Here is a 25,362-nt window from a genome sequence, read left to right as displayed (position 1 = left end):
AGAATTAAAAAGACTTCCATCAAACGATGAAAATTTATAATGCACGACTACAAAAATAATGCGATCAGGTTCATGGAAAATCATTATTGTTCCCTACCGATTGACTATTTTATTGCTTTTAACTTTTATAATATAAAAATGAACGTAACATGAAGGACAACTAGTTTCTCACTATTCACTGTAACCGACCTAACTATACTACACAGATCCCCACCAGCCACAAAAATAAAACCGGCCTGAACCGATTTTAAATATACTTTTCCACATACAGGCAATAAATAATTATTACAAAACTTTGAAGGAAAATCCTCCCGTTAAACTTAACGCCTGCAATTCACAAATAATCCTCACAAGAAAGTCAAATTAATGGAATACTGGGTTAACCAAAACTTATAAAAAAAAAATAAATAACCTTTACAAAATCCCTTATTGGTTGTGCCCATAATGAGAAAAATTCTACAAATTCTAACTTCATTCATCAGGGTCAAAATTGAAAAATAAGTTCCTCTATTTTCAAATACAATAATTTACATCCGTGACAATTCAATATTAATGTGGGGATCATATTATATGATCTTTTACCTAAGTAGGTAAAATATCATAACTGACCATAAATTCTGATTCTGAAATAGAACTCAATGGTGCAGGGTTTTTAACTGATGTTTCGTCTCTCATAGCTCTATTAAACCACAAATTTATGTCGGTTCTGTCAACTAAAGTAAACCAAATTAATTCAAGCAAAGTACATTTATTTACGTACTAATAAAGTAAGTAATAACATACAAGAAAAATAGCCTCCCTTTTGAGATGTATGATTGACTGATATATATAAATCTTACCGCTTCAGATTTATTAAATGAAAAAGTAACACGATAACAATATTTTCAAATCAGATTATCACAGGGTATATATCCATCTGTCTGTAAGTTAACAAAGACTGATTCGCTTATCTGCTGGGGGAAAGTACAGCAATCCTTTTATAGAGGCCATTAAGAAACTTGTTTGTACAAATGCGACATGGTGGATCATGGAAATCATTTCATGTGTGCTATGACATGTAAGAACCTGTTAGCATACCGGCTGAATAACTGATATTCTTATTGTTGTCATACACAAACAATTTTCTGAGATTAAGGAGAAAGAAACTTCATGATAAAATACAGAATTATCATAAAAGAAAGGTGCGGTTTTGAACATGGTTTAAATTAAAACAGAATTACTTACAGTTTATGTTTTTTTTATTTTTCAAATTTGTCGTCTCAAACATTTTTTTACATAATATATAAATTTCAATATGTGCGCCCTTAGTCGCTCGACAAATGTCCAAACTATACTCAACTTCTCTCCAAACATTAGTTAACATTTCTTCGTTAACGGTTGTCATCGCTTCATTAATCCTGTTTTTTAAGCGGTTTAGGTCGCGAATTTTTTGTTGTATCAACAACGCTTTTGATGTACCCCACAAGAAAAAATCGCAAGTTGTCAGGTCTGGACTCCTTGGAGGCCAAAGTACGGGTTCTTGCCGGCCTATCCATCGATCTCCAAATGTTTCGTTCAAAGCGTCCGTGACCAAAGCATTGAAGTGCGGGGGAGCACCATCTTGTTGAAGTCTATGAATGTTTTCGAGTTCATCCGGCTGAGGAAAGCGATAATCGGTTAACATGTCAAGATACACAACTCCATTAATGGTTTTTTCAACGAAGAAGAAAGGTCCTATTACACGGTTTTTCATCGCACCACACCAAACATTAACTTTAGGCGAATCGCGTTGTTTCTCGATAATTGCGTGTGGGTTTTCAGAGCCCCATATTCGTGAATTGTGTCTGTTACACATCCATTCACATGGAAAGTAGCTTCGTCTGTAAAAATTATATCGTCCAAAAACGATTTGTTTTCACTTATTCTGTCCAACATTTCAACAGCGAAATTGTAACGTTTTACACAATCATCGGATTTCAATTCCTGCAGTATCTGGATTTTATAAGCGTGTAATTTCAGTTTTTTATGTAAAACTTTGTGAACTGTTGATTTTGGAATACCTAATTCGACGCTTCGAAGGGGGATGACTTCCCTAGACTTCTAATTGCCGATCGTCTAATTAGTTCAACCGTTTCGTCCGGTACACTCGGTCTGCCGGTTGATTTCTGTTTCTTAACCGATCCGGTTTCTTCGAATCGTTTGAACCGACGTGTTATGTTATTTTTGTGCGGCGGATCTCTTCCGAATTCACGTCGAAACGCACGTTGAACTAAAATTACGAATTTTAATTCGGCCATCAATAAAACACACTTTGCTTTGTCTTTATCCGAGAACATAGTAACTCGCTAAACTCACCGCAACAATAATACAAGAACTGCCGTACAACTGCTGATAAACAAACTTTTGGGTTGGATGCTTTCAGGGACACCAATATAACATCTAGAAATTGCCCTACAATCTTCCTATGAATTACTGAAACCGCACCATTATTTTATGATAACCCTGTACTTTTAGATTATATAAAAAAAATTTTGAGAACCGCCGATCCACAGTATTAATAGTAATAATAAATAAATACCAACAATAATTATTTGTTTTGCATAATATAAAACTTTTTGTATTATAATAGTTTTACTTTGTATTGTTTTGTTAGCGTACAAGTTTTAGAAGTTCTGCATACTAGTTTGAGAACCGCTGGCTTATATGAAATGTGGATCAATGCGCATCATACTAAATACAACAAGGGCTCTGTAGATTTTTAACTATTTATTTTCTTTACATAATCGTGAATTAATAATGCAATTATTTAAGCACAAGCCAAATACGTCATTCAACATTCGGGTACAATTAAATTAAAATAAAGTATTTCCAAAATAAAATTATGTTGACAATATTAACAAGTTACATAAGTGTATTTTAAACACGAATGAAAACTAGATATATCACTATATTCACCCAGAAAAACCTTAGTCTAAAATAGCACCGATTAAATATTTTAATTTATACTAATACAGAAGAAAAATTCCTACAAAAGAAAATCGAATTAAAAAAACGCAAAATAGCATTATCTGTCAATCATTCATTTTCTGCTTAGTCATTAAATTTGAAATACGATAAGGAATGACATTTATATATTATATTATAATACTATAACAGTTTTATGAAACCAAAATGTCTCCCGCTGCTTGAAAAAGAATACTATATTGAAATATTAAAAAAAAAATTAATTATAATTAAAACAATTAGTTACTGAAAACTGTGCTTTTTAATTTGAATTTTCATCAGTTGTGTAAATGTACACTTAAATATAAATTTTAAACTACATATTTCCAGTGATGTTTAACAAAATTCATTTGGTATACTGTCAACAAATGTACATAATACAGCCAGCCAACCATTGTTTTGTCATATTTGCCAAGTGACATTTGCAGCCTATAGGGTTCGCTGTAAGATAGGGTTTTAAACAAGACAATTTGTCAGTATATTTGGAAGACCGATGTAATGAAAACAACATATGAAGATGGACAACAAATGTTCTGGTGGGTGCATAAAAAAAAAAGAAAAAAAAAAAAGATGGAAGATTAATAGTGGATTTATTTGTTACAAATTTTACTCAAATAAACAAAATGATTTTCAATTAACATGAGCAAGTGCTTTGGTCATACATGTGATGACTGCTAGCTAATTTGAGTACATTGAATAGCCAACACATAGTTCAATGTAAACTTTATTATTAATAATTTTATAGATTACTGATCCTCTCCTCCTTCTTTCCTTCTTCTATTCACACCTTTTTCCCAACAGTATTTCGACTTTGACAAGCAGTCCACACAGCTTCATTTTAAGGTCCATGACGAATTTGCTTTATGTCATCAATAGTCTCAAAACAGCGTCCTATCATCACAGATTTTAATTTTGGAAATAAGAAAAAATCGCAAGGAGCCAGGTCAGACAAGTAGGGAGGCTTAGGGAGGATAGTCATCTGATTTTTGGCACGACTGACAAATTGATAAAGCTGAATGTGCAGGTACAGTGTCACGATGAAGGAACTGTGTGTTGTCTCACCGCAACACTGGTCTCTTTTTGGAGATTTTTTCACGTAACTATTGTAAAATGCCTTGACAGTACACGCAGTTCACAGGTTTCACCTCGAGGCAAGAATTCAAAATGCACAATTCCTTAAAATAGAAAAAAACAGAGAAAATCACTTTGACATTGGATTGAAACCGACATGCTGCTTTCTTGGAGCGTGGAGATCCTTCGCCGATCCATTGTGATGATTGAACTTTTGTCTCGATGACGTAGCAGCAAACCCGGCTTTCGCCTCTTGTTATGATCCTTTGCACGAATGCTTCATCATCATCGGCTTGTTCAAGAAGTTGCTGACAAAAATCCACTCGATTTTCTTTCTGCTGTTCGGTCATAAACGAGGAACAAACTTTGCTGCAGCTCAACGCATGTTCAACTTAGGTCAAAATGTCATGACATCATCAATCAAGACACTAACTTCTTCTGCAAGTTCTCAGACAGCCGATTGACGATTTGCACGCCCCGGATCGTTGATTTTCTGAATATGGGTGTCATCAACTCAAGTCTAAGTCCTTCCTGGTTGAGGGTCATCTTCAATTTTAAACCCTACTTATAAATCATGAAAACCGTTCGTAAGACTGTGTACAACCCACAGCATCATCTCTGTAAGCTAGTTTCAAAAGTTGAAACATTTCTGTAAAATGTTTTTCCCGGTTTCACGCAAAATTCTGCATCGTATTGTCGCTCCTGAAAATCGTACATTACAAAAATCGCTAATAACGCTTAAAAACATTGCATTCAAACAACAATAACGCAAAACTAAATGAGATATCAAACGATCCAAGAACGTGGTACAGAGGAGTTTGCAATACACAATGCTGCCGACTATACGTCTCTAAATATCTCCATCGGCACATAATTAAAAACGTTTGGTTATTTTCTAAACAGACCTATTCCTTTCCTAATGATATCGTGTACTCCTCGTTATAGTATTAGAAACTTGAATCGGTGTAAAGTTGCCAATTTACACTTTAGTTCCTTTGCAACGCACAAATCGGCGATGAAGAAAACCACGGCAAAAGAAAATATTAAACAAATTTTAGATAACGTTCACGATGTTAATGATCTTATAGTAAAAGCGACTCTGCATGGGATGATGTCAGATATATATATATATATATATATATATATATATATAATAATAATAGTATAAACCTAAACCCTACAATAAATGAAAAGCCAAAATATAGTTATACGGTGTAATCACCGATGTAGACCTCACGAGATCGCCAGTTTAAATATGCTAATTAATGGTAGTAATCCTGTCGATTATTTCTATTTTGCCGCGAATGACTTTATTTAACTTTTCTTCACTCAAAACAAATAACTATGCCGTAAAACTTTAGCAAATCATTCCTATCATTCACCTCTAGCCTATCGTTTCCGGGAACATAACGTAATTAAATGCCATTCAATGAGACTGAAAATGCAAACATTTCCTTCGGTTATTAATAAAGAAACCATTCGCTCTAAAATTAAGTGAGCATATTGAAAAAGCACGGGTCAATGAGTTCTGTAATATAATAGTAGTGTATGAAACTACAAGATGGCAGCACCTATCACTTTGTGTGGCGTTTTGTTCTCCCGTACAAATGTGAATTATACAAATGAAGCACCAATTTGACATAAAATATCGCCCGCCCATTCATTTTATGTTTGATGCTATTTGAAAAATACTCTACCGACATTAATGAGAACTGTATAAAATATTAGGTCACGTTTGCATTTTATCAGAGTTATATTTTGCGGCTAACATCTTTTATTTAAATAATAAAAAAATAAACTACACAATTTTTACTTCAGACGACTCAGATATTGATCCTACTTTCTCTCTCTTGAGGAGGAGATTAACGATTTAGAACGAGAAAATGAAGTTAATTTATCTTTTAATAATGAATATGGAGAAAATATCAAGAAGCAGAGGTCCAAGGTAATATTCCCGAGCTTGATATTTTTCATGAACCTGTATGGGTGTAAGTGCTGGTGATTGCTTACCTGAATTCTACATTGATGATTTTGTACGAAGTAATGGACCTAGTTTAGTCACCGCCGATATTGAAAATCTCATTCAAATTGAGACTTTCCGGAAATTTTTTTCTGATGATTTTTTTGATCATATTACTTTAAGACGAATTTATATGCTACACAATCTGGAAAAACCTTTATTCTGTGTAATGTAAATGAAATAAAATCCTTTATTGGCCTGAATATATATTAACGGGCGTGAAACAATCACCATCATATAGGAATTATTGGTATCATTCACCAGATTTACACGATGCATATATTTCTAATTTAATGATTGTAAATCGTTTTGGTTGGTTACTGAGTAAACACCCATCTGAATGATAATGCAGTTATGCCCGATTAAGGTTCTGATAATTTTGACAAACTTTATAAGGTGAGATCTACTAGACACTCTATATGAAAATTTTCAGTCATACTATTACCTCACTAAAAATTTGGCTGTTGAAAAAAATACGATAAAGTTTAGGGGAAGAAGCTTCCTCAAACAATATATGAAAAATAAACCCATTCAACGGGGTTATAAAATATGGAGGCTTTGTGCTTAAAATATGAAATTTATATCGGTAAGAAAGGCACACTAGTAGAAAAAAATCTTGGTCCAAATGCGGTCAAATGAATGACGGATAATGATGTCACAAACATCATCATGTCTTCTTTGATAATTACTTTAATAATTTCCAGCTTCAACTGCAACTAGATGAAAGGCGTATCATCTATGCTTGTTGTACTATCCGGTATAACCAAAAAAATTTACCTCGACTAAATCTGATAAAGAAACGGCTAAAAGGGAAATTGACTGGAGAGCGAGTTATTCTGATGTTCCATTTTTAAAATGGAAGGACAAGTCCGTGCACTTTTTGTCTAATCATGACCCTTGAGGAGTAACTAACATTCAAAGAAAAGCTAAAAATGAGCAAATTAATCAAGTAGTTTGTCCTATGGCCATGCAGGAATACAACTGGCATATGAACAAAGTCGATCGAATCGGTTCACGAAATACTATTGCGTCGACCATCAAGAAGCGGTGGCGCCCCATTTTTTGGCATTTCACAGATTCTGCCATAATAAGTAGTTTTATTACTTGGAATGAGTTGGACATTGGAAAAATGTCCCCGAAAGATTTTAGACGTAATATATAAAGTCTTATGTCTGATACATTTGTAAGCCAACGAGATCAGTGTCTGTTCGTACTCCAAGAGGACATTCTGTTGTGAAGAACAGAAAACCTCTAGCACCAGCAGGTACACAAACTACAAGTGCAGTCCATCGGCCTAAAAGATGTACATATAGACGATGTACACAGCGTTAGCACAACTAATCACCAAGTATGCACCATGTGGATGTGCAGCTTTTGTAGTTCCGCTTTGCCTTTGGAAAAAAAAGAATAGTTTCAAAATTTCCCATAATGGATGTTAATTATTTTTACAATATATAATTCAATTACTATCTTATATTTCTACAAGATAAAAAAATGTTATTCTAAAATTTTTTATGATTATTTTCCATTTTTTATTCATGATTTTACTAAAATTCTATTTTATACATAAAATAATTTGTTAATTATGTAAATACAATTTATATGTTTAATATTTGAATTCAATAAATGTATGATAATTTTACACACCATCCTTGATGTTCTCTTACTTGCACCTTGGTGCATGATATACCACCTCTGATAAGAGAATACCATAAGGAAATCATATATTAGACTATACAGCAACGATAATAGGAGACATATGAAGTACAGGAATTGGTTAAAATTTTATTTTCTTTTGAATTACAATTTTTGTGCTTTATAGAGTTAAAAATGTATTAAGAAGTACTTTTATGTTTCCTTAAAAAAATAAACAAATTAAAGATAAAGGGGATAAACATGCAATTTGCCTTGTTCCCTACTGCAACTTGCTTCCTCATTTTCTATTCTTATTATAGCTAACAGATTCTTATAAAGATTATTTAAACAATTCTTCTTTCTACATCGGGATTGTAACGTTACAAGGAATGTAATGGATTTCTTTCAGAAAGAAGAAAGAGAGAGAAAATAAAGAAAGAAGAATCTTGAAGGAACCAAAAGAGATTCATTATTTTGAGTAATGGGTTTGACAATTTGTTCTTTGTAATACAAACAATAGCACTTCAAAAGCTCCTGTCTGACCAGAAGGACTTTTTTCAGGTAGCCAGACCAGAAAAAGCACTTATAGAAAAGCATAGAAGGCACGGACAATAAAAATTATTACGCTAGAACAATCAAAGAACGGGTCAGGTACTGGTTTTGGAGGCCAGAAGGTGTAAATACGTCAGTAATTATACTCTGTCCAGCAGACAGAGTCAGTAGTTTTGCAAGCCTGAATTCTGTGCAATGCGCGATAACAATGTTGGCATGAGTATTCCATCTTGGACAGCGGTTGAAAACAAGAAGCTGTCAGGTAAGTTATTTGTGAACAGAAGTGAAAGGGACAGTGTATCCTATATGGTTGTAAAGTGTAGGGTACGTGGTCTTTTGTAAACAGCAAAATTAATAATACTTTCAGAAATTGAATTTATGAATTTTAGATTTTTCTACCGTTATCTTACTGTTAATGTAATATTAGTTTCTATAGGTCATAATGATTTTTATAAACTGGACTGTACTTTGGTATCTCTAATTTGTCATTAAATCAATTTTGTCTTTCTATTTGAATTAATATTTAGTATGTTATATAGATTTATTATTATTTTATCTTAAATGTTTTATCAGCAATAAATTGTATTTATAAAAGAAATTTTTACATCGGTTAGTCTCTCAATATATCATTATTAAACTGCAAACATGCAACAATATATTTCAATTCTACTATCAAGTAGAAGAATCTAAGATTTCTCAATGTAGAATGTAAGATTTATCTCAATAAATCTTACATTCTACATTATCAAATGGTTTTTTAAAATCTATAAATGTGATATACACACACAGCTTTGTTTTTATTTACTTTTTATCTCCTCTCCAGGTAAATGCTATTTTATGTTGCTAATTAGTACATATCATATTTTTATTTTGAAAAAAAAAGAAGAAAATTGGAGGCAACACTTTAGGATTCATTTTTTCCTTCACCGGTGCTTGGTAAGCAGGGGTTTATCAAACTAGCGTCACTATTGTAATTTTGTATTCTAGAGCTCAGAAATTATGTTGTGGAGGAACCGGTGTAGGTAATACTCTACCCACCATTAATAAGAAGCAACCGTGTTTCAATATAATATTTACTGTAAAATCATACCAAATAACAACCTGCAACGTTGTTATTACAACAACGTTGTTATTGTAGCAACAATTACACCACTATTTGATACCTTTAAAAACCCAATGTAATTTAACAAAAAATGTAAAAAAGAAACCGATATAATAAGGTTCACCATTTTAAAAAATAGCAGCAAGTAAAAAAGAAAGCAAAAAGTAATGGGTGGTTGTAAAGGGACATCACACATGCTAAGTTGTCATTAAAATAAAATAGGCAACAGAATCCACTCAGAAAAATAAGAAACTATATGTAAAAATAAAAGCAAGAAATTATCAAAATTAGAGCGGTTAATAATTACAACATTCCATATTCGTGTTAACTAACCAGTTTCAGAGAGAACCTTGTCATTATATTTAATCTGTTACAGTTATTTTGTTAAAGCATTATGTACTTTTTCACTGACTTTATCCAACTGTAAATTTATGTTCATTCTAATCTTGGAAAAAGTTACAAAATAGATGTTTTTTTAAGTATAATTGTTCAATTTAACGGATAGATGTAGCAAAGATTTTTATTAATACAAGACTTAGTTTACACCACTTTGGCGATGAGATGCAAAGAACGGCTATGTGAGTAAATATCTAGAAATGAAACAGATGAGTAATTCAGAGCAGTCTGATTCCACTCAAACCATTCCAAACAGATTATTCAGAACTTCGTTAACTTAGCATTAGCATTTGAGACGTTATTTAGCAATAAATACAATAAATAATAATTTTAACTATTTTAATAAATATTTCAAGATAACTTTTGTTCAAATAAATAGTCTTTTTTGTAATCAGCAAGTCAATCAAACATTTATAGAAGTGGTAATTTACACAGAGTAACAGTATAATTTAACAAAGCCTGTTTCAATAGTCAAATAAAAATTTCTCTTTCTATTTAATAATACTACTACTTGTCATACAATAAATAGTATATAAAAATTGATCAAATAAAATTTCCCGTTAAGATGAATAATTTTTTTTTAAATTGTTAAATCGCAAATCAATTACACTCTAAATACATTTTTTTTATACATCAGCTGAATACAATATGACGGTCTATCAATATATAATACTTATAATTCTAGCAACAAACATGTTCACTCTTAACCCGTACAAAATCAGCTTTAAATTCAAGTATTTTTTTATTGCAACAGATAAAAAAGGATTATTAAATACATGCAGAAGGAAAGCAAAATTAATTTCCCACAGCATTATCTCCGATGATGGGTAATTACATATATAATTTAGACAAAATCATTCATTACTTTCAATATATCTCTGAGATGAAATGTCAGTTAAATATAAGAATTTTCAAGACCATAAACTACAAAACGAAAAGAAAATTTATAAATGTTTTTTTTTTACTATACATATAATGTAATTTTTAAAGAAATACTTCTAAATATAAAAAAATAAAAATCAAATATTACAAATACGTGTAAATTATTAAAACAACAACTCACTTGTATAGAGAATAGCCATTACTTGGTTCTTCTAGAGCACCAGCAATAAGTACTGCAACTACCAATCCGTAGATTGCGATAATACCAGCCATAACAACTGGAATAATTGATTTCATTATCAATTCAGGCCGCATCACCGACATGGCGGCAATACCGGTCCCTGATTTTGCTGTTCCATATGCAGCTCCAAGTGCTGGAATAAAAAAAAAAAAATTGTTATATTTGTATAAGTTCAGAAATACATAAAGATATTGCCCTATTATATTAATGAGAACCATTTAAAAATAACCGTAGTCAAAACAACAAAAATCTGTCTCTAATGATGTCTTAGGAAAAGGTAATGCATTACTCTTTTTTCCTCGACTCAAGGTTGAAACAAAGACAACTTCTTTCCCGACCATTTTGCTCACTTTACCCTGCTAATAAGAGCAACTTTATTTCCTAAACTGAAATCCTTTTTGAAAGAAAGACAACTTAAGATATTACAAAAGATTTATAGACAGGAACAAACAGAATCCTAAAAAAGGCCAAAAAAATTTCCTGAAGAAAGAAGTAGAAATCTGTAACGTAACATTACCTAATCCCTCCTGGGATACTACTGACACTAGCTTCTAATATCTTTTTCTGCACCTAATTATGTAATTTCTCAAAGATAGAACTGCTTATATGTTAAATAAATATATCAAAAATTAATATATTCCACCTTACCAGCATGTTGATACGTTCTCTAGCTCTTTTGGCTTACTTGGAGGTCATCATCAATTAATGCATTGAATTGAAAGTTTAAAAATCATATTAATATTAATTTAAAATCATATTCATTTGGTATGCAACAATACACTTGGATTCATGAAGAGGGCAACTAGAAACACCCCTCGCTTCCCAAATAAGTCTGGTATCAGATGTTCTTTATTCTAGAGAATGGTCAAGCTTTTTTTTTGACATGATACATTCAGTCAGTATTCTTAACCAGGTGTTCAATTTTCATTTATTTTTAATGACAAGTACTGGTTAATTAGTACTAATGAGCCTCATAACTGATAACATATAACATAATGATCAGATAAGAGCTTTACGACTGGAAAATTGTCAAATATTGCTAAATTTGAGTCCAAAAGGTGAAAACTTTGTGTTTTTATTTTTTAATAAAAACAAATTGGAGTGCTGATGTCTGTGGCAAAATGCTGGGTTCAGATCAGACTACTAAGCATGAGTTTTTCATGCGCTACAAAATTGGCACAAGCTTCAAGCTACATAATAAAATTAATCGTTAAAAAGATTTACAATTTGTGCTCTCTTTTAATGACAATAATGCTAGGAGAGTATAATTTTTACAATGGCTTGATTTCAAATTCAGTCAGAAAAAAATCACAGTAAATGAAGCCGAGAATATATACACAGAACAAGTAGTAAAGTTCCAAGAAAGAAAAAGATGAAGAGAATCCTGACAACACATTCAATAACAAGTGAAGCAAGATTATCTTCAGTTTAAATTTCTTCATATGAGGGTCATTCAAATATAAACTGATTATGAATAGACTGACGAGCAGTAAATATAGTATGATGGTGCACATAGTTAGTTGGATATGTGTGGAGGCAAGCAACCAGCTAGCAGTGCCGATAGATCACGTTTCCACATTGGTAGCAGAATGTCTAAGCTGGAGGTACCATCGTTCATTGTGTAATGAATTATAATCAGCTTTCTTGCCAAAAAGATATAAATCCTCTGAAATTTTGTCAAAAACTCAAAGTGTTTGATCGGCCTAAAAAATTTGGAAGTGGCTGTTAGCAAGTGAAGAATGAAGGTCACGACGAACGTTGTCCATGGATCAGACAATGACGTCAACATTCAGGTCGTTTGTGAATTTGTGGAAGGTGACCACTGCAGAAATTCCATCAGAGTGTATAAGTGTTGGAAGTATGCATGCAATACAGGGCGTTTCATAATGTTCTTAGGAGTTACAAAAATTCAGTACAAAAAAGTATTTCACTTATCTAAATGAAAGTTGTAGGAGGTGATGCAGGGACTCAAACAGTTTTTGCTAAAATCTATAAATGTTCAATATGTGCTTCTCTGGTGACACGGCACACATCAACACGAAAGTCTAGCTCTTGCCAAACTCGTTCTAACATGTCATTTTTGATAGAGTTGATTGCATTGATTATGCGATCCTTTAGCTCAGCGATATCGTGCGGCATCGGTGGGATAAATACCTTATCTTTCACGTATCCCCAGAGAAAGAAATCACATGGCGCGAGGTCTGGTGATCTTGATGGCCACAGCATAATGTGTTGGGTCTTCTTCAGACGTACCTCATATCCAGCGCCGAGGTAATGTTGTGTTAAGGTACTGTCGAACCTCGTTATGAAAATGGACAGCACAACCATCTTGCTGGAAAATGAAGTCGTTGAGTTGCTGAGGCAAAAGCCATAATTGTAACATATACAGGTATATCATACCTGGATAACCGGCAGCCAGTTACTGCGGTTTCCATAAAAAAAAACGGCCCATACATTGCCTCACGAGAGATCACACAAAATACGTTTACTTTCGGAGAATCCCGAATGTGTTCCGCATAAGCGTGTGGGTTTTCAGTTCCCCAAACTCGCACGTTATGACTGTTTACTTTGCCGCTAATAAGGAAAGTAGCTTCATCGCTGAAAATTATCTTGTTTAGAAAACTTTCATATAACATCTTTTCCTGTAACTGTAAACAAAAACCCAGCATACGTGTTTTATCTCCATCAGAAAGACGCTGGATTAATTGAAGACGGTACGGTTTGTATAATAAACGTTTACGGAGAACTCTCCCGCACTATTGTTTTCGGAATTCCTAATTCTCTGTCTGCAGCCGCAGCCGATTTTGACGGGCTGCGAATGAAACTTGCACGCACACGTTCGACATTGACTTCTGAGGTTGATGGACAACCGGTTGATTTTCGCTTGCACAAGCAACCGGTTTCACTGAATTGTTTATACCGTGCACGAATTGAACTGTCACTTGGTGGCTCCTTATGAAATTTCAACCGAAACGCACGTTGCACAGAAATTACTGACTTTGACAAGTGAAATTCTAACACACAAAACGACTTCTCGCTTCCCGTGGCAACCATTTTCTCTACTGTCAACCACTAGCGAGCAAATGGTTTACTAACTGGCTAGTAAATGTGGGAAAAAACTATTTGAAGTACTCTTTCGTACAGTACTTGTTTTATTCTTATGATTTAAATATTTTTTGTTAATGAATTTTCGATACTCCGAAGAACATTATGAAAGGTCAGTATTGTCAGACACTCTAGGATGCAGCAAAATGTCGGTGAGGTGAGTTCCACATCTTCTCACTGAAGCATGGATAAATATCTGGAAAGACATCTGTCAACGTCTTCTGAACTGCTTTGAGGAAAGAGAGGGACTTTTGGACGGTATTGTAACCTGGGACAAAACGAGGATTCTCTACACCTTGGAGAATCAAGAGGTATGAAGTGGCGAAAAATTGGAGAGGGAACAGCGATCAAGGTCAAGAAATGCTTTGGAGCTGGAAAAGATCTGGCAACTATATTTTGGGATGCAAAAGGTGTGTTGCCGATTGATTTCCAGAACAAACAAAGGATGGTAAAAGGTATACTACTGGCAGTTGCTGGATGACGTCTGAGCTGCTTACCCCAATAAACAATGCCGGGAACCGATAAGTTACGTCCTCCTCCATGTCAACTCACATGCGCATAAGCAGCTCAGACTCGTGACAAACTCGCTGAAATTCATTGGACACCTCTAGAACACCCTCGTACAGTTCAGGCTTGTCACTGTGCGATTTCCAAATGTTTAGTTTGCTGAAAGAAGCTTTAGAAGGAGAAATATTCAAAGAGAGTTGAGCATTATGAGCACATTGATTGTTAGAGCAACCATCTTGTTGCCTTTTTTTTATGAGGGGATCAGGAAGCTACCTATCTGGTGGAGAAAATGTATTTCTGTTGGAAGGAAACTACGTAGAAAAATAAAGTAATTTATTTTGTAATTTGTTTGTAACTGAATCCTAACATGAATAGAGCTATGTAAAAAAAAAATCTTGGTTTATATTTGAATGATCCTCGTAAATTTGTAAGTTTTCTAATGTAATTTGCATAGATTCTCTTAAAATAAATTCAAATTTTAACATGTCTAAATTTAATTTTCCTAATAAATTGTTTGCGAGATAACACAAAGACATACAACTATTATTACTCCTGTGGACAGGTTATTTAATTTATATCTAAATTTTTAACTGCGTTCTCTCAATTACTGTCAGCTTACAATGTTAAACTACATATCTTTTACGTTCTGCAAGAAATACAGTAAATGTCAGCATTGCTGTACAAAAAAATTTAATTTTTGGTCAATAATTGACAAGTTCTATCGCATAAATATGTTAATTTAAAATAAAAAGAAGGAAAACAGGTGAAAATTTGTTCTTTATTTTTATTTATTTATTTAAGTAAGCGTGATACAGTAAGCAGATTTTAACAGGGGAATTGAATCTGGGTTTCAAATTTTTCCCGATTTTCTGAATACGATTTTTCAAATATCACTTTAAATCTTTTCTTACTCATATGTTGGCTTAAATTCAGCTGCAATATCACGCTACCTTATTATTTTTTATTTCTGTACATTCACACTCCATAACTCAAGAGTTTAATTGGATTGCATTCATGTTAGATATTTTTAATTATCTAAATAAACTTATGACTCCAGAACTTAATACTGAAAAGAATAGAAACTCTACACAAAATCCGAAACAAATTGAACCACTTGTAGAAGACCCAATGAATGTTGGAAGATTGAGTAGTGCTTGCTGGCAAGGATAATGAGAATAGGAAGAGAGAGGGTGTATGTACTTGGATAAAAGACAAATTATACAGAGATTTTATTATATAACTATTATTCTCAACGTGAACATTTTAATCAACGACCTTGATTTTTTAAACTTTGTTCATAATTTTTTCTTTTAGAAGGTTAAAAATTAAATTATGGCCGTGTCTTTATCGTTTACATAATTTATATATAATCATAGTACAGGATTACAACAACTTAAACTGTGCCGGGTAATTTTACTACTTTCTATTTTCTGATCTCCTCTCTTTTTTCCAATCTTGTTTTAGATTGTAATGAATGAATGAAAAAGGACGACTAATGCTTAGAAAAAAATTAATAAGTAATTCTTTACGATACGAATGTCCTATTTATATATTTGCTGTTAAACAATTTTGTCATTAACGGGTTAAAATTAGATTTTTGAACGGTAACACATGAATTTATAGTTGTATAGAATCCAGTGCGGTCTGGTGTATACAAGTAAATTCTGGATCCAGCAGTGCCTTGACTTTGAAGAAAGGTTTAATGATCAGTCATCGTATAGTAATAGTAAAGAGGTAACAAGGTTTTCCTCTTCTCTAAGTTTATTTATGTATTTTGTAGACGTACATATTTACTGGTTTCTTGTAAATTTAAATGTTTTTTCCTCTGTAATTGTATATAATGATAATATATTTTAAAATATTTTATTAGTATACAATACACTTTATAGTGAAAAAATGACCGCGTTGCAATTACTTATGAATAATTTGATTTAGTGCCAGAAAATCATGCCAATTTTTGTTCTAGCCAGCAATTATTTTTTTTCTTTTTTCGTCTTTTAAATGTTTATCCAAATCTACAATTTTTAAATTATTCCATTCTCTTTTGTTATTAAACAACATATTACACATTTAACTGTATCTCTTTTCCACGACGCAATGAAATTTTATCTTATTACACAAAACGGCCAGATTTTTTTTAACGCTTATTTTTTGAGTTCTACAGGACTTTTTTTTTGAGTACATTCAAATCAAATTCCTTTATAATTGAAAATACCAAATTAAAACCTTTTTTTTCTCGACTGCCTGCTCCAAAAAAACTAGAAACTTTTCACATTAAAACATAAATCTCAAAAGTTTTTACACTTTACGTATAGTTTTTTGAACTTCTATGACCAACACTCTCCTGTTGCTTATAAAAGTAATCCTTTTTCGTAAATTGCATGCACATCAATCGATCCTAATTTTGAACAATGTTCACACCATAGCCAGTTCAAAAGTAAAATTGTTATTACTTCCACCACAGAAATATGTAAGAAATCGGTTCTTTTCAAATTTTTCCTACAATCTCATTACGTTCTAAAAGAGAAAAAATTCGAATTCTCCATGACCAGAGCAAAATTATTTTCGGAATTAGTAAATTCAAAAAACCCAAACTGTATTACAAAAAAAAAATTTTATAACATGTATGATCGATCTGTAAGAATACATAACACAAACATACATGTTATATTATCCGTAATATAAATGATGCGTACTAAGGAAACATAGCATTGAAAATTATACAAAAAAAACATAATTTTTCACTTATTTTCCCAGTAGTTAAATTTCAACATTTTATTATTTTCTTAAAGCTGTAAATAACAATTAGCACTGCAACAATAATAATAATTTCATCTGTTGTTTAATTATTAAAAAACTTTCTGTTGGCTTCAATATGATAAGACATTATTTCCGATTGTTATTTTGAATCATTAGAATTTACACTTTTTTACAGACTTTTCAAAGAAAAGTACGGTATTACTTTCGGTTGCACAGTCGAAAAGGGGAAATTGAATTTTCTTTATGTTTTGAGGTTCGAGTACAAAAATACCATTCACTTAAGACATAATTTCACTTTTATAAGGAAATGACATACACATGCACAAGGAACGGTTCAAAATGGCCGATGAATTATATTTAAATAGATCTCTGTATAACTGAGAGGGGATCCCACGTATTGTAAAATTTGTAGCATAACTAGTGCCACTAAATGAGTGGTAGAACTAAATAAGATGAAACTGCACATGCGTAGAGGTAAGCGGTAAGAGTAGGGATAAAACCCCGTTTTAAACCGATGCAGTAGGTGTGTTCTGATTTTGTATTGTCAACACTAATCTCTATATAACTATATATCTGATATCTAGACAATTCTTCTACAACTGTCTGTACATTTCTGCTCGGGTACAAAAATGACCGTTCTTTTGGTTATCTGACTCGAGGAGAATAAAGATTCCTACAATTACAATTATAGTCACGCAAGCACGCAACGGTTTTATTTAGTTCCCAGCCGTTTATTCTGCGGAACTGGAGTACGCTTCAATATTGAACGCTTAATTGTATTTTGTGCCATAAGAATCCCCTATGCAGGTATACAGAAATCGGTGATAAATAGCGACTGACAACACTAATTTGTTGGTGCAAGCGCAGTAGCTTTAAGTGGTCCAATGGGCACATAACCGCCACACTGCTGTCAGCTTATTGTTGTTTGCCTTTGCAAGACACTGTGATAAAATGAGCACAGGAATAAGTCCAATCGGCAATTAGATTTCTAAATACAAGAGGACATAATGCTGCTGAAATTCACCTTCAACTGTGTGAAACGTATGTCCCTACCGGATGAGTTAAGGAAAAGTGAGGTAATAGTATCGTAAATTTAAAAAAAAGCCGTTCAAAAGTTTACTACGAACAGAAAAGTGGCAGGCCTAATATCCAGACAGACAACCTCATTGAAATTTTTTCTCTAGAATTTCCAGAAGTCTCAAAGATAACATTGTTGAGAATCGTGACTGACACAACCTCGGCTATCGTAAACTACGTGTACAACGGGTGCAGAAACAAATATCACAGAATGATATCTGCACGTGCTCTTCTCGACCGCTTTAACCACGAGGGAGAATTCCTTTTCCCGTATCATCACCGATCACGAAACGCGCATTTCGTATGTCGATACCGAGATGAAACAAAACTCCATCCAATAGCGTCATTCTGGTCCACCTAAACCGACAAAATTCAATCGTGCCCGGTCTCAAAGGAAAATCATAGCGACTTTATTCCGGGACCAAAAGGGTGTGCTTTTGATTTATTTCACGGAACCAGGAACAATCATCGCATCACAAGCCTATTGTGAAACGCTTTCTAAACTCCATCGTGCCGTTCAAAACTGACGACGGAAACTGCTGAGATCAGATCAGGAATTGTTCTTCACGATAACACACGTTCACATGTGGATAAATGCTCTAAAGAATTCAAAAATTCGGATGGGGTCCGCTTACGATCCTGATATCGTACCCGGTAACTAACATCTATTCCTACACCTCAAAATCGGTTTGTTTCTCACAGATTCGAGAAAAATCAATAATTGAAAATTTCTGTGCAAACCTGGCGACAGAATTTTATGCAGCGGGTTTAAAGCTTGTTTCACATATCAAAAGTATTTGGGAAGAAAAATAAGTAAATACTTGAAACCGTTAATAATTTTTTTAATTTTTTTCAACCTTCTCATTTTGTTAACGATCAGCCCTTACTTTTGAACTGCGCATTAAATAAAAACATATATACGGGCCGGAGTATAAAATTCAAAATTGCCGGATCAATTTCACTGAAATTTAGATAAGCTATACTAGCGTATCTGAAGTTGTGCGTGTGAAAATTTGATGAAAGGTGGTCGAGTCGTTCTTTAGTTACGCTCAATTTGAGGTTACGCTGTTTTTGTATCGGTGTATTTTTCATATGCGCTCATGCAGTGAGTAACAGTGGCGAGCGAGTTTAAACTCGATGCTTGTGTGTCGAGTCTACTCGTAAACTAAACATACGTAGTAAGTTTTACTTTGAAAATTGATGCGTTTCCGACTGTGAAATAGTGAGGGCGTCGGAATCGAAAAGTTAACTGTGTCTTTAACACTTGTGTACATAGTACATAATGTGTACATAACAAATGTACGTGCGTGTATTTAACACATTACATGCATATACGGTTTTTAATTTTAAATAATATGTCATTAAGGAAAAAAGAATTTCTACTTATTTACTAACAGTAATTAGAGCAAAGTCGCTTTCCATAACCGGAAAATATAGTATAAGGAAAGCGGCTGTAGTATTTTCTAACAGATAACTGAGATTCCCAGAAGTTTTTACGACTTATAAATTTCTTCACAGGCTGTTTTCTTAAATAAAAATTATAATGTTACATTTCTACTGTATGGTACTTGAAAAGCAAATAATTTAGAGGAAAAATCTCTTTTACCTTTACTAACGGGAAAACATTAATACTTAACTCATTCGGTTATTAATTTATTTGGAAAAGATCGATTCCAGAATTACTTTTTTATCTTATTTAAAAACCGATGCGTTGGTGTTTCATACAATGAGGAAAAATAAAGCATTTTTTTTTTACTTTTTTTATTTTTTCACTCGTGATACTTTATGCCGTTCAGCAAAGAATTCACTTTCATTTTGATATTTTTTATTTACTACCACAGTTTATATCACAAACATTGTGTGTGTAAATAAATATCAAAGATCTGAATACATAAAAACTAAGAGAAAGCGTCTAAAGACATAAAAATTAAATAATATACAGCAAGAATAGTGACATTAATTTAAAGACGGTAAAAAAAAAAAAAAAATTATAGAATGAAGAAAATAAACAATCGATTAAATAATAAAAATTTAGAACAGAAATAATCCAGAAAAATGGACTGAACAATGGAATTTTTATCTATAATTTAATTAGATCACAGGCAAACCTTCTGAAGCGGGCAGTAATCTTATGAAAACCTTCAGCTACAATACAATATTATTTCCGCATCCAAATGTTAGCAAAAGAAACACGAAATCACAGGAAGACAAGAGGATATAAGCAGCGATCATCGGAGTAATTCTGCGCCCAAATATTTCTTAATAAGCTGAATCTATCAAAGTAAGTCAAACTTACACAAAATAAACTTAAAAAAATTAAATTTTTTAACAAAATTCAATTAAAAAAAAATATCTACCGGCAATTTTTTACCAAGGTATTTTACGAAAACAAACAGAAAAACGGGCGATTAAAATTTTACGTGTAATTTCTAAGGCTTTACAATTGGAACCGAGCGCTACTTATCGGCAACTGCTATAACATTTAACTTTACAAGTTTTTTCCTTTTGTGAGCGCACTAACAATCTTCTTCAGGATCACATTTTCAAAAATTTTACTACTGCAATAATCATAAATTTTTAAACGGATTATAGAGTATATATAGTAACGTGCAAATTAATCTGAACACACAGACTTTTTTTCTTATGTTGCGGCTACACTGTTAAACCACACCTGTTCTTTAAGTCGTCTATGTAATCTGAAGTTATAGTTACTTTTGCAATTTTCACGTTATAAACGCGTTTTCCAAAAGTTTATTTAATTTTTTATAACGAAATCAACTTTTCATATTTTTTGTTTTGTCTTTTTCTTTTTTCCGTTTAGCCAACAGTAATTACCTTTCAGATAATACTTCGGAGGATGAATGAGGATGATATGTTTGAGTGTGAATGAAGTGTAGTCTAGTCTCGGTTCGACCGTTCCTGAAACGCGCGGTTAATCGAATCCCAACCGCCAAAGAACACCGGTAACCGCGATCTAGTATTCAAATCCGTTTAAAAATAACCGTTCCGTGTCTTGAATATAATAATAACTGTTGTAACTACAAGAATGCGTTCGAAAATTTTTACTCTTACCGATCATATCGGTAAGACACAACGACAAATAGCTTCTGTACGGTGCAGAAGTACGGAAATTATCGTCCTAATGTATTCTTTTCCTCACGAGTAAACGTAAACGAATAACCGTCTCTAACAAATTACTTTTTTTACAGATGACATTACCGTCAATCTTTCTCGTAATGAATTTACATTCATCTAGCTTCGTGTAAAATCCGTTTTCATTTTAAGAACTCGATGGCAAACGGATATATTTCGCAACTAATTCTACAAGCGATATTATCGAAGTATAAATATACAATCATCATTTAAATTTACTTATTTAATATGAAATACAAAATAACTAAAGTTAATACAGGCCGGGTTACGTCACGGTACTGATATAAACAAGGAAAAATATAGCGTACAATAAATCAGAACAATATAATGACAGAAATTCATAACGAAAAAGAAACACGATAACGGTTAGTCAGCCCTTTAATAGCCTCATAAACCGTTTTAAATTATTCTAAATAAGCGGTAAAACTATTCAAAATTAAATATAACGCTACATGAATATATTTTATTACCGAATTAATAAGTTAGGTAGATAAAGTAAACTTGTTGAAAATTTGGCTCTATGTTGGAAACGGTCCCTCTTAATCACAAGTATATTTATAATTAAACCTGTAAATTAATTAATAAGTTACAACAATAGTATTTATAAATCGCATTACAAGTCGATCCTTAATCGGCAACAAATCGGACAACTCGCCGTACTCTTAGTACATCTTCTCGATTCTCTACCGACTTACATAATTAGGTTTTTATTATTATTTTAGAATAACCGATTTGAATTAAGCCAAGTCCACAATTAGAATCTGCTATCCGATTAATTTACTGAGGCGACCGGAACAATATTCGGCAGTAACAAATAAATTATGAAATAGTTTCTAATGCAACTACTATCTTTTTCTTATCGATAAATATTAAATGTTATCAAGCAGAATTAATGTCGCAGATCGTCATTTTTACTAGAGTAAAAAAAAATACTAATCTACTAGCAAACAGATAAACTTGTGAAATGGTTTAAAACAAAATTAATTATAACAAAGTCGTTAAACATTTTTTCAAAGTTTTACACCGTTCCCGCTTTCAGATTAAATTTTCAAATCGTTTTTCATCCGCGTTTCGTTACAATTTTCTTTTTGTCTTATCTACATATAATTTTGATATCTATACAGTGACATCGTGATCGGTTACTGTTGACATCAATACAAATTATTTTACCAAAAACTAATAATAATTTAGTAAAATTGTAATAAAATGCATTTTAATATGAAATGCATTGGGTGGGGGGGAGGAGGAAAGCAATCTACACTGATACTGTAACAGGACGTGAATTATATACATATGGTAATGTTTATGGAAATGTAAATGTAGTAGAAATAACAAAGATGGACCACTGAATGTGAAAATAGGAGGAGAAAAGATTATGGAGGTAGAAGAATTTTGTTATTTGGGAAGTAGAATTACTAAAGATGGACGAAGCAGGAGCGATATAAAATGCCGAATAGCACAAGCGAAACGAGCCTTCAGTAAGAAATATAATTTGTTTACATCAAAAATTAATTTAAATGTCAGGAAAAGATTTTTGAAAGTATATGTTTGGAGTGTCGCTTTATATGGAAGTGAAGCTTGGACAATCGGAGTATGTTAAAAATCAGATGGGTGGATAAAGTGACAAATGAAAGATGTTGCGACAAATAGATGAAGAAAGAAGCATTTGGAAAAATATAGTTAAAAGAAGAGACAGACTTATAGGCCACATAGTAAGGCATCCTGGAATAGTCGCTTTAATATTGGAAGGACAGGTAGAAGGAAAAAATTGTGTAGGCAGGCCACGTTTGGAAAATGTAAAACAAATTGTTAGGGATGTAGGATGTAGAGGGTATACCGAAATGAAACGACTAGCACTAGATAGGGAATCTTTGAGAGCTGCATCAAACCAGTCAAATGACTGAAGACAAAAAAAAAAGGTAATGTTTACATTTCATAACACACGGAGGCCCGGAAAGTAACCTGTAATTCGTTATCAAAAAAATACAAATCGATAAAAAAAATTTACTATATATATTTTATAGCTACACTTATAGTTAGTTACTTTTCTACATAGTTGCCATCCAAATTAAAACATTTGCGAGGCATTTCTCTCACCACCACCCCGTTCGATCGCCCTAAAGCATAAGACAGAATGTCTGTGCCGCAAACGGCTACTGAGCCTCGAAACAGTTCAGCGACCGGTATTCTAAATAGCTGCTAGATCTTACCTAACAGCGTGAGCGGACTAAGCGTGGTGACATACGGCATCGGTTTACGCGTCCCGACCGCTCGCTTGTCATATATTTGACGTTATTTTAATAAGACATTTGTCATATCTATAAACAGGTCTTTGAATAACTTCGTCGTAAAACTCTGCCCCCTGTACATTAAAGCGCAGGAATACAGCTTTCCGACTTCTCGTCGTTTTCAAAACGCTGCTGACCGTTTCTTCTTTTTAGAGAAAAGGTGATAATCACCGGTAGCCAAATCAGGGCTTTACGAGGAGGAACAAATCCCATTTGAAACTCGACGTGGCGTCGAGGGCGTACTGCAGTATGCGGACGAGCGTTGTCATGAAGAAAAACGGTGCCTGAACTCAGCACGCCGCGTTGTTTATTTTATTTTAGATTTCTTCAACGTCTAGCAGTAAGTTTCAGCGCTAGCTGTCGGCGATTCTTTCCATAAAATCGACCAAAATCATACCGTTACGTCCAAAAAAAGCACGCCATCACCTTTTTTTAGAGTATTTGACGGATTTTCGAGAACCGATGTTCCCCGTCGCATCGATTGAGCTTTTGTTTCCGCATTAGCAAATTTAGCCGCGTCTCATCACCTGTTACGATGCGATCAAGGAATTCGTTCTTCTCGCTACGGCAACGGTGAAGGAAGGTTAAACGCCGATCCCACACCCTCTTTTTTGTTTTCATCGGAAAGAAGCTCAGATACCCGGCGAGCACAAAATTTGTGGAAGCCTAACCTATCGGTTACGATTTCATACGGCAATGTTCGCGATGTGCGAGGGAAAAGATTCGAATAATTTTGTTATAATAAAGACGATTTTCTCGAATTTTCACATCGACCTTGCAAAACGTTCATCTTGTCAGACCGGGGATCGACCGCTTATCGTCGTGAATGTTTGTTCGACCTTCCCGGAAACGTACACGCATTATCTTACTGCACTGTCACTCGTGAAATTCTCTCATATACCGCACAAATTTTTTTGCGAAAACAAAACAGACGACCGTACGCACTTAACTGTCTGCGGGATTTTCTGTGACAGCAGCCATTTCGAACGAGTTTACAGGAACAAACGCGCAAACGGTACTTCCAACAATACTATTAGAACCGCAATGAACCGGGCTATTCACTGTGAGAAGATAGAATCGCTACCCCCACCCTTCGCGCAATGCCGAGGACCAAAGTTAATTTCCGAATAACCCTCTTATATCAATCATTAAGATACGTTATTAGGTACAATGGCTTGTCTGTTACCAGCACGGATGTGGATATTTTTCCGTTTATCATTTCGATTTTACTAGTCTTTCGACATTTAAACGTACGCTAATTCACGTCTGAGGTTATAATACTAAAACAAACAAAAATCTAATAAAATAATAAAGTTACATAAACGTTAAAAAGAAACATTTTTATTGAAAATGCATCGGAACTAATAGATTTTTTACGCTATCAGAATAAACCGGTCTTACGCGACAAATAAAAGCGTAAAATAATTATAATCGTAAACAGCGATGATATTGCACCGTTAAGGCGATTTATAAAAACGAATGCCACTGAGCTTTCATTTTCAGTTGCGTAAGACTGAAATTATCTTTACGGCTAACTTTTTGGTTCATTTTAAATAAATATTCCTTAAATTTAATTTCTTTTTTACTTTTG

The 25,362-nt window shown here is 33.3% G+C and overlaps 1 protein-coding gene across 1 annotated transcript in view; it reads right to left on the bottom strand.

Annotated features, from left to right (window-relative positions):
- LOC142332255 (V-type proton ATPase 16 kDa proteolipid subunit c) overlaps positions 1–25,362 on the bottom strand; it is a 44,549-nt gene that overhangs the window by 5,597 nt on the left and 13,590 nt on the right. Inside the window, exon 2 of the mRNA XM_075378572.1 lies at positions 10,822–11,014. Within this exon, the coding sequence (XP_075234687.1) occupies positions 10,822–11,014 (193 nt within the window). The remainder of the gene's footprint in view (positions 1–10,821; positions 11,015–25,362) is intronic.

Source organism: Lycorma delicatula, chromosome 11 (genome assembly GCF_047948215.1).
Source record: "Lycorma delicatula isolate Av1 chromosome 11, ASM4794821v1, whole genome shotgun sequence".
Taxonomy (NCBI): Eukaryota; Metazoa; Arthropoda; class Insecta; order Hemiptera; family Fulgoridae; genus Lycorma; species Lycorma delicatula.
The sequence above is the reverse complement of the archived record's forward strand: the minus strand, read 5'-3'. Positions and strand labels throughout refer to the sequence as shown.